The sequence below is a fragment of the Aspergillus costaricaensis genome (assembly GCF_003184835.1).
Source record: "Aspergillus costaricaensis CBS 115574 unplaced genomic scaffold BO79scaffold_50, whole genome shotgun sequence".
NCBI lineage: Eukaryota > Fungi > Ascomycota > Eurotiomycetes > Eurotiales > Aspergillaceae > Aspergillus > Aspergillus costaricensis.
The window spans coordinates 18,783-31,880 of record NW_020291850.1 but is presented as its reverse complement, the minus strand read 5'-3'; the positions used below and the strand labels follow the sequence as shown (position 1 = coordinate 31,880).

The 13,098-nt window shown below is 49.4% G+C and overlaps 3 protein-coding genes across 3 annotated transcripts; 1 reads left to right on the top strand and 2 right to left on the bottom strand.

The window, feature by feature from the left end:
- Window positions 1-24: 24 nt before the first annotated feature.
- Window positions 25-1,504, bottom strand: BO79DRAFT_65531 (uncharacterized protein). The gene has a single exon (XM_025689555.1). The coding sequence runs from the start codon at window positions 1,322-1,324 to the stop codon at window positions 167-169; it is 1,158 nt and encodes a 385-aa protein (XP_025534560.1). The 5' UTR covers window positions 1,325-1,504; the 3' UTR covers window positions 25-166.
- Window positions 1,505-5,547: 4,043 nt separating this feature from the next.
- BO79DRAFT_233012 (uncharacterized protein) lies at window positions 5,548-9,892 on the top strand (the record flags this gene model as incomplete). The annotated part of the gene is made up of 17 exons (XM_025684267.1): window positions 5,548-5,587; window positions 5,636-5,717; window positions 5,762-5,856; window positions 5,888-5,966; window positions 6,094-6,097; window positions 6,793-6,879; window positions 6,928-6,964; window positions 7,054-7,149; window positions 7,203-7,226; window positions 7,790-7,836; window positions 7,890-7,915; window positions 8,016-8,091; window positions 8,150-8,234; window positions 9,089-9,167; window positions 9,295-9,298; window positions 9,703-9,753; window positions 9,833-9,892. 17 exons carry the CDS (start codon window positions 5,548-5,550, stop codon window positions 9,890-9,892), a joined length of 972 nt encoding a protein of 323 aa, XP_025534559.1.
- Window positions 9,893-11,569: 1,677 nt separating this feature from the next.
- BO79DRAFT_277356 (S-adenosyl-L-methionine-dependent methyltransferase) lies at window positions 11,570-12,817 on the bottom strand. Its single transcript, XM_025687815.1, has 4 exons — window positions 12,588-12,817; window positions 12,411-12,521; window positions 12,092-12,342; window positions 11,570-12,024 (listed from the first exon to the last, which is right to left on the bottom strand). The coding sequence occupies exons 1-4, from the start codon at window positions 12,644-12,646 to the stop codon at window positions 11,609-11,611; spliced, it is 837 nt and encodes a 278-aa protein (XP_025534558.1). The 5' UTR covers window positions 12,647-12,817; the 3' UTR covers window positions 11,570-11,608.
- Window positions 12,818-13,098: the final 281 nt, after the last annotated feature.

Genomic DNA, 13,098 nt, shown 5'->3' with positions numbered 1-13,098 from the left:
CTTGTGTATTGGATAGATGCATGGCATATGCATACTGGTGTCTGTATGATTCGTATATCATTATAAAGAATGCATCTAGCTGGGTATCAAATGCAATCAATCATCCGCCAGAAATAAAGCACGCTGGGACTGATAACAACAACTAATGCTATACTCCAGGAAATGGTTAAGCTGTCTTCACTCTCCCTCCCATTCGATGAATCACCGTCTTCCGGCTTAATTTGAAACCCTTCGGAAGGGTCCCTCCCCGCTTACTCTCGCACTCTTCTGGCAAATCCATGCGGAACCGCCGTACACTCCCCTCGTAGTTACCCTTCCCGTCCTTGCCCTCTTCGAAGAACGGCGTGCGGTGGTCGCCGAATTGACACCATCGCGGCGCTACTCGGCGCCAGAAACCACGTACTCCACTGCTGGCGCGGTCGATCTTTTCGTATTCGCGCCTCCGTGTGGAGGGCGATGTCCAGTCGATTACTGTGACTGTGGGTTGCACGGGTGACGTGCATGCTGGCTCGTAGGCTGAGAAAGTAGCTGCGCGGATTGGAGCCCGTGGGGAGTCGTTTTGGTTGCTTTGGTCTTGGTAGGTTGAGATGGAGAGTGGTGTTCGCAGTGTGGGTGGGGAACTGGCGTTGGATGCAGAGCGCAGAGGTCGTGGAGGAGTGCGTGATGTGCTGGAAGATGGGGGTCGAGATGCTGATGTTGATGCTGATGCTCGTGGGCTAGGTTTAGATGTAGAGAGGCCGTCGTCTTGGAATAGACGGCATGATTCACGATGCAGAGCTATCAGGTCTTCACGCCGGGCTGTTCGATCGGATATCGGTGTTATAGAAGCTGTGGTTGCGGAGCGGCGGTGTGAGTGGAGAGAGCTGCTGTGTTGGCTGTGAGGGCTGGAGCGTCGCGAGGAGTGAAGCTGTGAGGGAGATTTGGTTGTTGTTGGTGATGGAGGGGAGGTTGTTCTTTTGCGTTTGGAGGTTCGTCGACTATTTGTTTTTGTGGAAGGTGATGGAGTAGTCGTGGTGGTGGTCTCCATACCGTCGGAGAGCTCCTCATCAACTACTGGGATTGATACGATGGGCGGACTGCCTGCCCCCACGGTGATATCGGTGACTTCGAGGGTAGTGGCGTATACTTCTTTTGTATCAGGGTCGTTCACACCGGGTGAGACGATGGAGAGAGAAGGGACTTTTGTCATCAAATAGGATGTAGGTGTAGATGTATGCTCTGGCGCTGGGCTGAGCGGTGGGGAAGAGATCGTAGGAGAAAGAGGACGATGGTTGGAAGAGCCACCAGGAAGATCGGGGCGCTGGCATGTGAACGTGGCCGCCATCGTTATTTGTGCCTGTGCCTGGCCTGCACTTCCAGGGCCGAGAACCGTAGCGGGATGGGGATGTGTTTGACTGAAGAATGACGCGGTCCAGCCGGATTCACATGCTCCCTGCCAAATGGCACCAGTCAGGAGAGCAGTGAAGAATGCGCGATCAACAGCAGGTGAACATGCTTGTGCTATAAACAGAAATAGGAGAAAAGCGATCGAAATAAAGATGGGGTAGAGAGTAAATGAAAAACGAAAGGAGGAAAAGGGTGTGTTCTATGGGAGTATGTCAGGAGGACAGAGAGAACCCGATAAGATTAGGGTTCTGAGAGGGGAGGAGAGGGGGGGAAGTAGTTGGCTGCTGGCAAGGGACAAATGATGAGGGTCAGTCGATCTTCAGAACACGAGGATCAGCAGCACGTTTTAGGGATAGTCACGATGTACAGTGTAGGGGTTGTGTTGCTCCAAGAAAATGAAAGACAAAGGGGGAGGATTTGCGGGATGAATGAATGCACCTGGCAAGGAAGGGATGAATAGATAGATACGTAGTTAACTAGGGGTGGGTTCGAGACAGGTCTTATTATAAGTAGAACTAGACGACAGTAAAGATGAACTAAAGGTTCACCGACCAGGCATGCCAACTTCGACTTTAGTTTCTTTGCAAGCGCCTGCAAGACCCTCCCCGGCGGCAGACCAAACCGGTTCAGTCTTTAAACACGGGCTACTTTTAGTTTAAGGATGTGGAACTGCCAGATGATCGTATCCCTGTGTAGAATCGGGGTTGACGCCAGTTCAGCAAACCCGTCCCTAACTAGTCAAGCACGAAGCATAATGAGAAATCGAAACACTTTGCTTTGAAGGCCCAAAGAAAGAAAAAAGACTCTCCCCGCATGGTCTCTCGCCCGAAAGTTAATACTATTGAAGATTCAGTGTGATAGGTCCAAAAGACCGCGATCTATCATCTTTTGTTCTTTTATTTGTTGAGTGTTTTTGTTTTTCTTTCTTGCTCTCTCTTCTTTGCAGCGGGGCATGTCATCACCACCCCCGTGTTGTGTGTGTGAGTGCTGCTGCTGGTGAGATTTCCTCCCCCTTGCAGTTCACCAATAAGACTAACGGATAATAGTTGGATCATGTCCCTGCATGTCAATGGAGTGATGGTCTCCAATCAGCACCATCAGCCACCAAGGGGGGGGGATCAAGGTACCTTTTGGAGTTTCCCACCCGTGGAAATATTCTAGTGTCCCCGTTTAGCCCCTCCAGCTAAATCCTTCCACGCGATGGTGTGAATGTTAGTGAGCTGGATGATTGCACCATTAATTGATTGCCCTGGCAGACTGGCCGACTGGCAGTAAAGTACTGACTTCCCTTGCTTGCAAAGAGGGGGGTCCATTGGGGATCCAGACTGCGTCCACTGGGGTGTGTGAAGCGAATCCATTGGATTGTTTACTACTACTATCGAGTTAGTGTCTCCTGCCAGCCAATCTGTGGTTCGGCGCCCCGCCCGTCGCTCATTCCACGGCTTCTGCTTTTTTCACCGCCAGTTATTGCAGGCGCAGATGGATTCAACAATAATTTATGGAATAGTCTGTCTGCTTGGTAGAATTTTGCCGTAATTGAAGATAGTATACTCGTTTTGATAAATTCTACAGAAATTAGTTTTCTCAATGTGTAAGTGGGAGTGTGTGTGTGTGTGTCTTAAATTCTCCCCAGACATCCTCCCCTCCTCCAAGAATCCAGTTAAGCGCTATCTCAAACAGCAACATTCCCTGTTGTGAAACCCCACCATGACGCTGCCTGCAGATTACTACATACTATCGACACTGCATCCAAGTTCTGCCGCAATTTTGGGTATCCTCTCTCTTGTACTTAGCTTGTAGCCTGACTGAACCTTCCAAGCGCCCGTATGGCACACAAACTTAAAACTTCCTGCTTCCCAAACCACATCGGCGCTATCTCATGTGCCAGCATTGCCAAGCCCAGTTTCACTTACCGCCATTGTCCTCCAATGACTTCCACCACACCGCAATCCTGTGAGCTTCATCTTTCGTGAGATCCAGAAGTGTACTGCTTTGGTCGCTCGGGCGAGATACGTACCATTCCCGCTGTGTCTTCTCCATACTCAAGTACACTACTAACCCGGGGATGCAATACTAGCCAATCGATTGACAATCTTCGAGAAACCCCCCCCCCCCCCCCCCGCCAGATAATCCCCGAACCTGCGTGGCCACCGTCGATCTTGGCTTTCCACCACTAGTGACGTCTTGGCATGCCCTACGCTCGGCCTTTCTCTATATGTCTCTGTTGGTCTGCATGCATAGAACGTGTCGAGAGGTCTTGAGACAGATAGCACGTGGGTTGCCAGCATGGGTGCTGGTATTATTTCTACGTGGTAGATGGCATGAGTAGTCTTGTAGAACTAAGTCTACTAATTCCGTTCCTTTAAGATATTACTATTATACTATCATCTGCTTTCTAGTCTCGGAAGGCTGGCTGCCGCTTAGTGGTCTGTAGTATTAGTAGTATATAATTTGTAAGTAGCCCGATATAGAAATATCGACATAATCAAGTGGAATTGCATTCCTACTATAACGTCAGTATGTCTCGTAGACTCAGGAAGCCGTGCTACAGTACTGGTATAGTACAATATACGAACGGCTGCCCCTTCTAGTATTTTTGGCCCAGTTCTCTCTATAGCAACCTGTCGGAAAGTCCCTTATTTAATGGTGATGGCAGCCGGAATACACCTCCGCTGTTCAAGGCTCGTTTTGATACGCCCGAAATATTACCTCAAATTCGCAGGTGCCGTCTACAGCTTCCGTTTGCTTCAGGATAACCAGATATATATTTCAGCAGCTGTTATCATGTAGGATCTGTTACTTCTTCTTGTGTAGTCGCAAAGGTCTTAAGCTGCTACAGACTCGCTTGCTAGAGACTCATTAATCTTTGGGAACTTGGCCGACGATAGACCAGGGAGAATCATATAGCTATGTTACTAGTAATACCCAGCTGGAAGTAGTATACTTCACTGAGCAGGAGCCTCAATTCTATACTTAGACCAGACCTGGTGAAATCCTTGGCTCTCGGCTGTAGTACCATGGAATTCATTCAACAGAACTATAGCGACTATACCTCGAGAGTAAACACTTCCCTACAAAACGTGAATTCTCCTACTTTCATCGTGGGGATGGAGCAGTAACACTCGTCTTGTTGTATTATACTGTACTGTAGTTCTTTATTTCGGTATCGAGGCTGTTCTGCTCGTGAAGTGACAGGACGAGGTAGTCGCGTCTCGTTGCCCGATACGGCAGGTGTTACTCCCATAGTAGACGGACTCTTCATCGCCCACTTCACTCCAGCTTCTTCCCATTCACACCCTGACACAACCCAAGGAGAACCAAGCTGCAACCTTGACAATCTATGAGGATATACAGACAGAGCCTTCTGTCCATATAATTTCGTTTTGGACTCATCTACAAACGTTTCCTATGGATTGCAGAGCTATAGGACCTATTGTTAGTACCTAACTCCCTCATACTGCAGAATCCTGATGCTAACGATACTACATTTACGTCCAAATCTGCTGAGATTTTCATGGGATTGCTACGATGAACTCAGAACTGTGAAAGAGTCACATCAAGCTGGTTTATTCACCATGTCGTAAGGAAAAGATTCACTGGTATTTAAAACTCTTCCCTTTCCCCCCAGGGAGGCTGGAAACTTCTTCTCCCACATATTTCTGCCATCTCTTTGCCTTTCTCTTCCACTTCTCCTTCTCATCTTCTCTTCCATCTCTTGCCATCTATCTGCCATCTACTTTCATCTACTTGCCATCTCCCTACTATCTCTTGACATCTACTTTCATCTATCTGCCATCTCTTGACATCTATCTGCCATCTCCTGCTATTTACTGCCATCTTCTGTCATCTCCTATCATCTATCTCCATCTCCTGCCATCTACTATCATCTACTTTCCATCTACCTGCCATCTCTTGACATCTATCTGCCATCTATCTGCCATTTCCTGCTATTTCTTGCCATTTCTGCCATCTACTGACATCTATCTGCCACATAGCCTGCCTTTACTTACCAACTAACCTTCCAGATCTTCTAGTAGGCAATCCCAGCTATCTCCTGTCATCTACCCACTCATCTATTCCCTATGTGTCTTGCCTTTCTGTTTTTGAGCGTGACTGACTTTGGTATAGGACACTCTGACACCACTGGCCTTGGTTGGGTGGATGGGACGGGCCTGGGACACCCACTGCACAGCAACTAACAGTAAGTACACAAATGAGCTGTTGACAAAAATAGCTGACTCTTCGATAGCACACCCAAACTCGACTGGCCTAGGTTGGGTGGACGGGACGGGCCTGGGACATCTCGACACACGACTAGACACAGTAGACCAGTGAGTATCCCCAGTTTTCTACTGATAGTGGCTGACATTTATAGAACACCCACACGCGACTGGCCTAGGTTGGGTGGCTGGGACGGGCCTGGGACATCTCGACACACGACTAGACACAGTAGACCAGTGAGTATCCCCAGTTTTCTACTGAAGATGATTGACTTGTGCAGAACACCCACACGCGACTGGCCTAGGTTGGGTGGCTGGGATGGGCCAGGGTAGCGACACTCAACTATACACAGTAGACCTGTGAGTACTTCCCTGATGAGCTTCTGATCATACTGGCTGACTGGCACAGAACACCCAAACGCGACTGGCCTAGGTTGGGCGGATGGGATGGGCCAGGGTATCGACACTGACTTATCATATATTGTAGACCAGTGAGTACTTCTGACTAGCTTTTGATCATACTGGCTGACCGGTACAGAACACCCACACGCGACAGGCCTCGGTTGGGCGGATGGGACGGGCCTGGGACAACAACACGCCACACACAACACAGTAAGTACTCCTGACTTGACTGCCGATTTACTGACCCGCACAGGACTCATAACGGGTCTGGCCTCATGGTTGGGTGGATGGGCTGGGCCTGGAAGACCTTATATTATGATACGCACCTGCGATCTAACAGCACAGTGACTACATCCTAGTTGGCTTCCACAATGACTTTTGATTTACTAATCTTGCACAGGCTCATCAACATACCTGGCCCCAAGGTAGGGTGGCAGGGACGGGCCTGGGTTATATATATACTTACTTCCTAACACAACACAGTGAGTACATCCGAGTTCACATTTTATCTTACTGACTCATCATTGTAGGCGCGACAACATACCCGGCCCAAGGTAGGGTGGCAGGGACGGGCCTGGGTTATATATACTTACTTTCTAACCCAACACAGTGAGTGTTCCCTGACTTGAAATCCTGTTTTACTGACTCATCATAGGCGCGACAACACTTCTGGCCCACGGTAGGGTGGAAGGGACGGGCCTGGGACAACAGAGCACAACTCGACAACACAACATAGTGAGTATTCTCTGATTTGTTTTACATAGTTAGTATTGACTTCGTCTAGGACTCATACGGGTCTGGCCTCATGGTTGGGTGGATGGGACGGGCCTGGAAGACCCTATTATATATACTTACTCCTATATACGACACAGTGAGTACTCTTGAGCTGAACTTCGCTTTTTTGCTGACTTCCAATAAGCGCGACAACTTCTCTGGCCCCATGGTTGGGTGGATGGGTCGGGCCTGGGACAACAACTCGCCACATACAACACAGTAACTACTGAGTATTCCCTGACTTGCCTACCCGCTTACTGACTCTTCACAGGCGCGACAACACTTCTGGCCTCATGGATGGGTGGATGGGATGGGCCTGGAAGACCATATTATATATACCTGCTCGGTTTCAACACAGGGGCTTACAGTAAGTGTTCCAACCACAGCTCTCCTTGCACGTGCATGTCTAATATTCTGCAGGCTTCAGCAACAAGCCAGGCCCTGGTTGGGTGGCAGGGACGGGCCTGGGCTATTCGACGCAATTTAGCTGTCGACATCGGACACAAAGCAGTGTCATACCAGCTGCCACATCTGGGCATGACGGACTTTGTACAGTCTTCTTGAAAAGCTTCATCCAACATCGGTTGGGTGAATGGGTCGGGCCTCGAAGGTCATAAGTCGCCATTGTATTTTCGACTTTTACGACACGGCAAGTACTCGTGTTCCTGAACATGACTCTGACTTATCTGGATAAATGACTGACTCCGTGTCTACTACAGACCTCAACAACAAACCAGGCCCTGGTTGGGTGGCAGGGATGGGCTTGGGTCGTAGCACGTAGACATCGGCTCAGTACTAGATGTAAGTCTTCCCATTTATGGCTCACAGATAGCAGTGTGACTGACCCTCTACAGCCTTGAGCGAACCAAGGCGCGGTTGGTTGGTAGGGACGGGTTGGGTCACTTCGGTGACCCGGCACTGGGGTAAGTCCTCTCATTCATCGCTCACGGACAGTAGTGTGGCTGACTTCAACAGCCTCCAGCGTGTCAAGCCTGGTTGGCTTTTAGGCATGGGCTGGGCCGCTGTAGTAGACATAGGTGACCCAGAACTAAGTGTAAGTATTCCCATTTATGGCTCCTGAATAGTATTGTGGCTGACTTTCTGCAGCCTCCAGCGAACCAGGCCCTGCTTTGGTTAGCTGGCTGGCACAGGCTGGATCACCGGATTCAACATCCAACACACAGTTAGTCTCCTTTTTCAGTTCTCTATTTCATAGTTTCTGACATTTAGCAGGGTTCACACAGTGAACCAGGCCTCGGTTGGGCGGTTGGGAAGGGCCTGGGACATCGGATTCAACATCCATCACATTGTGAGTAAAGCCTTTCACTTCTCATCGTTTTACTTGTAGTGTGTTTGACTCTTGGTAGGGTTCGCTGCAGCGGACCAGGCCTCGGTTGGGTGGTTGGGACGGGCCTGGGACATCGGACACGGGGGGTGGAGGGTTTGGATCAAGTAAGTAACTCGATCTTCGGCTTTTATATGGTAATAAGGACTGACTGCCTTTACCTTCATGGTGGAGCGAACCAGGTCCTGGCTGGGTGGCAGGGACGGGCTTGGAACGTAGTTGTAGACTTCGACAACACAGCACTGGCAAGTATTTCCATTCCCATCTCACTGATCGTAATTGGCTGACTATTCAGGTTTTACCACTCCAACAACCCAAGCCTTGGTTGGGTGGTAGGGTCGGGCTTGGGATATCGGATTCAACATCTATCAAATAGTGAGTCCTTCGATGTCCGACTGCCCTGATCGCATGTGTGGCTAACTACAATTTCTACAGGCTCACTGCAGTGGTGGACCAGGCCTCGGTTGGGCGGTTGGGATGGGCCTGGGACATCGGACACGGGGATGGGGGTTTAAGTCATATGAGTGACTTACAGATTAGGACTAACTACCTCTACTTTTGCATGGCCCCAAGCCTTGGTTGGGTGGCAGGGTCGGGCTTGGGCTATCGGATTCAACATCCACCACACAGTAAGTCTTCCTATTCACAGCCGTCTATATTGTATGTGTGGCTAACTGTATACAGGGTTCACTGCAGTGGTGAGCCAGGCCTCGGTTGGGTGGCTGGGACGGGCCTGGGACATCGGACACAGGGGTGGGGGTTGGAGGCATGTAAGTGTTTAACTGCGAGACTCGCGAAAAGATAGGGCTAACTGGCTCCGCCTTCATATGACTTCGCAACAAACCAAGCCTTGGATGGGTGGCAGGGACGGGCTTGGGTTATCGGATTCAACATCCATCATACAGTGAGTCTTTTCATTGACTATTTGTTTGTTTGAGTTTGTCACTAACCACGTACAGAGTTCACTGCAGTGGTGAACCTCAGGCCCTGGATGGGTGGCTGGGACGGGCTTGGGACAACAACTCGCCACATACAACACAGTGAGACTTACAGTAGTTAATGGCTCTTGGACTAAGTTGTGGCTGACTTTATCCAGGTTCACTGCAGTGGTGAACCAGGCCCTGGTTGGGTGGAAGGGACGGGCCTGGGATCTACTAACTTTAACAGCAAAGTAAGTCATTCAACACACGGCCCTCTAGCTGAAGGTGTAGCTCACTTTTTACAGGGTTCACTGCAGTGGTGAACCAGGCCTTGGTGGGTGGCAGGGACGGGCCTGGGACATCGGACACGGAAGGGGAGGGGGGTTGGTATTATGGAAGTGAAGTTGCTAGATTCGCAGTGTTGGGGCAAGACTGCATTATCGACTGACTGTAGAGAGTTACCCGACAAAACACCATGCCCTGGTTGGGTGGATGGGAAGGGCTTGGGATACCGACTAACCACAACAGCACAGTAAGTCTTCTAGCTCATTATCCTGGATAAACTTGTGGTTGACTGTTTACAGGTTCACCACTGCAGTGGACCAGGCCTCGGATGGGTGGATGGGACGGGCCTGGGACATACTAACCTCTACAGTTCACCACTGCAGTGAACCGGGCCTCGGCTGGGTGGACGGGACGGGCCTGGGTCATACTAACTTTAGCAACATAGTAAGCTTTCCGAATCATCTCTTCCTTATAATGTGTGGCTGACTGACTCTCTACAGGGTTCACCACTGCAGTGGACCAGGCCTAGGCTGGGCGGTTGGGACGGGCCTGGGACATAGGATCCAACATCCTTCATACTGCAAGTCTTCCAAGTCATCAGTGGTTTCTTGATAGTATGTATGACTGACATCTGTAGGGTTCACCACTGCGGTGGACTAGGCCCTGGTTGGGTGGCAGGGACGGGCCTGGGTCATCGCACACGGGGAGGGGGGCTTTGGGTTGTGTAAGTCGTTGTTATATCGTGGCTTGGTGTTGGGAAAAGAGCTGACAGACTACACCATCTGCAGCACGCTTCGAAGAACCAGGCCTCGGATGGGCGGTTGGGACGGGCCTGGGCATCGGATTCAACATCCACTATACAGTAGGTTACCCACTCATGGCTGTCCAGTTGCATGACTGACTTCTACAGGTTCACCACTGCAGTGAGCCAGGCCTCGGTTGGGCGGCTGGGACGGGCCTGGGACATCGGACACGGGGGAGGGGGTGTGTAAGTAATGTCTGATGATAGGGTGAAGGGTTGAAAGCATAACTGACTGATTGATCTTTTCGCATAACCTTGCAACGAAGCACGGGCCGGTTAGGCTGTTGTGGTGGAGTATGATCACCCATCGTTTGGTAGGTAAACTGCCACCAGTGGATTATTTCTAGGAGACCAGTGTGACTGACTGAGCACTAGATTGTTTCCTGGGACACACACTGCAATGGAAAGTTATCAGTTCAGAGAAGCTATCTAGTACACTTTCAAGATAGACCATCACTGAATTAAGCCATATTATGTGCAATAACTGGACGCGTAGTAACTATGTAAAGCAAACGGAACGTTGGTTGGCTGATCGTCGAGTTCAGAAGAGTAGCATGAAAGCCTTCATTTGCTGGTCGCTTGGCTTCTAGTTTGTGGCTTCATTTGCTTCAGAGCGACTTCTACGAGTACACATTCTGACTTGATGGGTTTAGTTAATGGGTAAGAGCTCCCGTCAGCAACATCCCCAGACAACTTGGGAGCGAAAACAGTATCATTCCAACCCGACCATAGTCCCAAAAGGAGAGCCAAAGCGACCTACTCGGCTACAACCACGTCGTAAACACCCGACTTCGCCATAACATTCACAGTATCCACAAAATATCTCTCACACCGGCATACACTCGCCTAGTGAAAAAAGGTCACGGGGAGATAACTCAATGAGCGAGATAGACTAACTATAAATGACAGAAGCAAAAACGGTAGCCTTCTCGTACCGAGAAAGAACAAGAAAGGATGTGTATTGATTCTACATTGTATTGTATGATGTCAACAGGATGGAAAAGTTCCTAACGTACCGTCCCATTGAGAAGTTCTTGAAGTTATCTGATTGAAAGCAGCATGTCCACATTGGAAGGGTACGAGGAATGAAGCGGACTGGGCGCATAAAATAGAAAGGAATGTATTAGACGTTTGAAATAAATCTGTGTAGATTGGATATGTAGGAGGTAGGGAATTGGCCCGGTCGCAGGATGAGGACAGGGATATATCTGGCTTCTTTGCAAGTACTGGTTGGGTCGGAACAAATTTACTTGGGTGGTACTGGAGTAGTTGATGAAGAGTATATGTGGTTAAGGGGTGTGGAAGTAAATCACGATAAAGAGAATTGATTCAATCGTGGTCGAGATTCTTTGTAAGTAAGAGAAGTAGATAGTGTACGTACATTCTGGTAGAGAGGCGATTTTGTGGAGGAGTAGCCTACAGATGGCTGAGGAGGAGAAGAATAAAATTGTTTAATACATCAGGAGAACTGTCTCTATAGTTCTGCACTCGTGGGCTTCCGTCCAATGACTCTATAATATGTATACTGGATAAAAGAACCCTCTCTGGAAGCCTTGGCTGCGTCTCGGGAGATTGCCCTTATTTCTTGAACTTTCTGCTCGTCAATATCTTTGTTCCTGGTGGAGACTTCAAGGGCCACGATTGCACACTCGAACAGGGATTGTGCGATATAATGTGGAGGGTCCCTGCGGTCAACATCGACGTCGATGAGCTTTGCTTCTTGGAAGCGAGTCCCCAGGTCGGGTACCCAAGAAGTGTAGAACCTTTCGTCGTTCCCTCGAAGGACGGCCTCAAACCGCTTCAGCGGTTCGTCGCTTATATCAGGTCGAATCTTAACCGGTCGGATTGAAGACATATCTGCGTCGGTCCATTGTAGGTAGCCGCCTGGTTCTGTTCCATCGCTTTAGGTTAAATGAGAGGTCAAGGTAAGTTGCTGGGTATTGGGGGCAGTACGAACTAAGCAGTCGGGATAGATTATTCAGAGCATCCTTGATCTCAGAGTTCCGAAGGACAATGGTAAAGAATCGTACATTGACTAGATCGTACGCACCGACTAGGTGGTCGGGGACAGGGGATTTGATGTCCCAGTAGTGAAGGGTCACGTTTGGTGGGAGCCATTCGCGGAGGGGGGCAGCATCGAGCGAAACATCGAGACCATCCAAACGAACGGATTTTGGTAGTTTACTGGCTAGGTCTGTGAGCCAGATACTGGAAGTTTGTTAGCTGGCTGAGTATAGTGCATGTGGCTGGTTGTTTTGTGTTCTTGACGGACTTACCCGGTGCCGGTCCCAACATCAGCGATTCTCATTTCCGGGTTCGCTGTGCAAATATGTGGGTGTATGTAACCTTGGTAGACTTGTCCTACCAACTGATGCATGGCATTGATACTATATGGTATGAGAATGGGTGTATATAGCGATAATCCTTTGGGATTGATAGGTCTTGAGCCATACCGGACGTTGTCAAGCCAGCTCCTGTCGAAGGCATATTCCTCAGCTGCAGACGTAGTCATTATTTCTTCTGAATGCGAATGATATGCGAGAATTGCAAATTGTTCAGATGGTCAGCAGGATGCGCGCGGTAGAATCAATCAAGGGTGCTGGAGAGGGAGGGAAATGGGGTTTTAAATAGAGAATAACGCGGATTTCTGACTCGATGATGGACCATTTGGAAAGCTGCTGTGTTACAGGTTTCTTCGCCGATCTATCTTTCTCAGCTGACCAGCATCCCTTTCTCAAGGCATTGCGCAAGGATCACGTTATTTTGCAATATTCAGCTGTGAATGCACCTCGTGCCAGGTCATATCTTGACGCAATATCTTCTCCACGAGTGAAGATGTCTCTAACCGATATGTCACACCTATTGGGCTGATCTGCATCATTCAGCAGGCTTTTGCTCAACGCGTTCATAGCCGATGTAGTGATAGAGCCAGATAGGCGTAGAAACGGGGTCAAACGATATCGA

Coding starts and splice junctions, on each gene's coding strand:
- BO79DRAFT_65531 (XM_025689555.1), bottom strand. CDS start 1,324: ATGGCGGCCACGTTCACATGCCAGCGCCCCGATCTTCCTGGTGGCTCT.
- BO79DRAFT_277356 (XM_025687815.1), bottom strand. CDS start 12,646: ATGACTACGTCTGCAGCTGAGGAATATGCCTTCGACAGGAGCTGGCTT. Junction 12,522..12,587: donor AGCTGGCTTGACAACGTCCG/GTATGGCTCAAG, acceptor CATACCATATAG/TATCAATGCCATGCATCAGT. Junction 12,343..12,410: donor GATGTTGGGACCGGCACCGG/GTAAGTCCGTCA, acceptor ACAAACTTCCAG/TATCTGGCTCACAGACCTAG.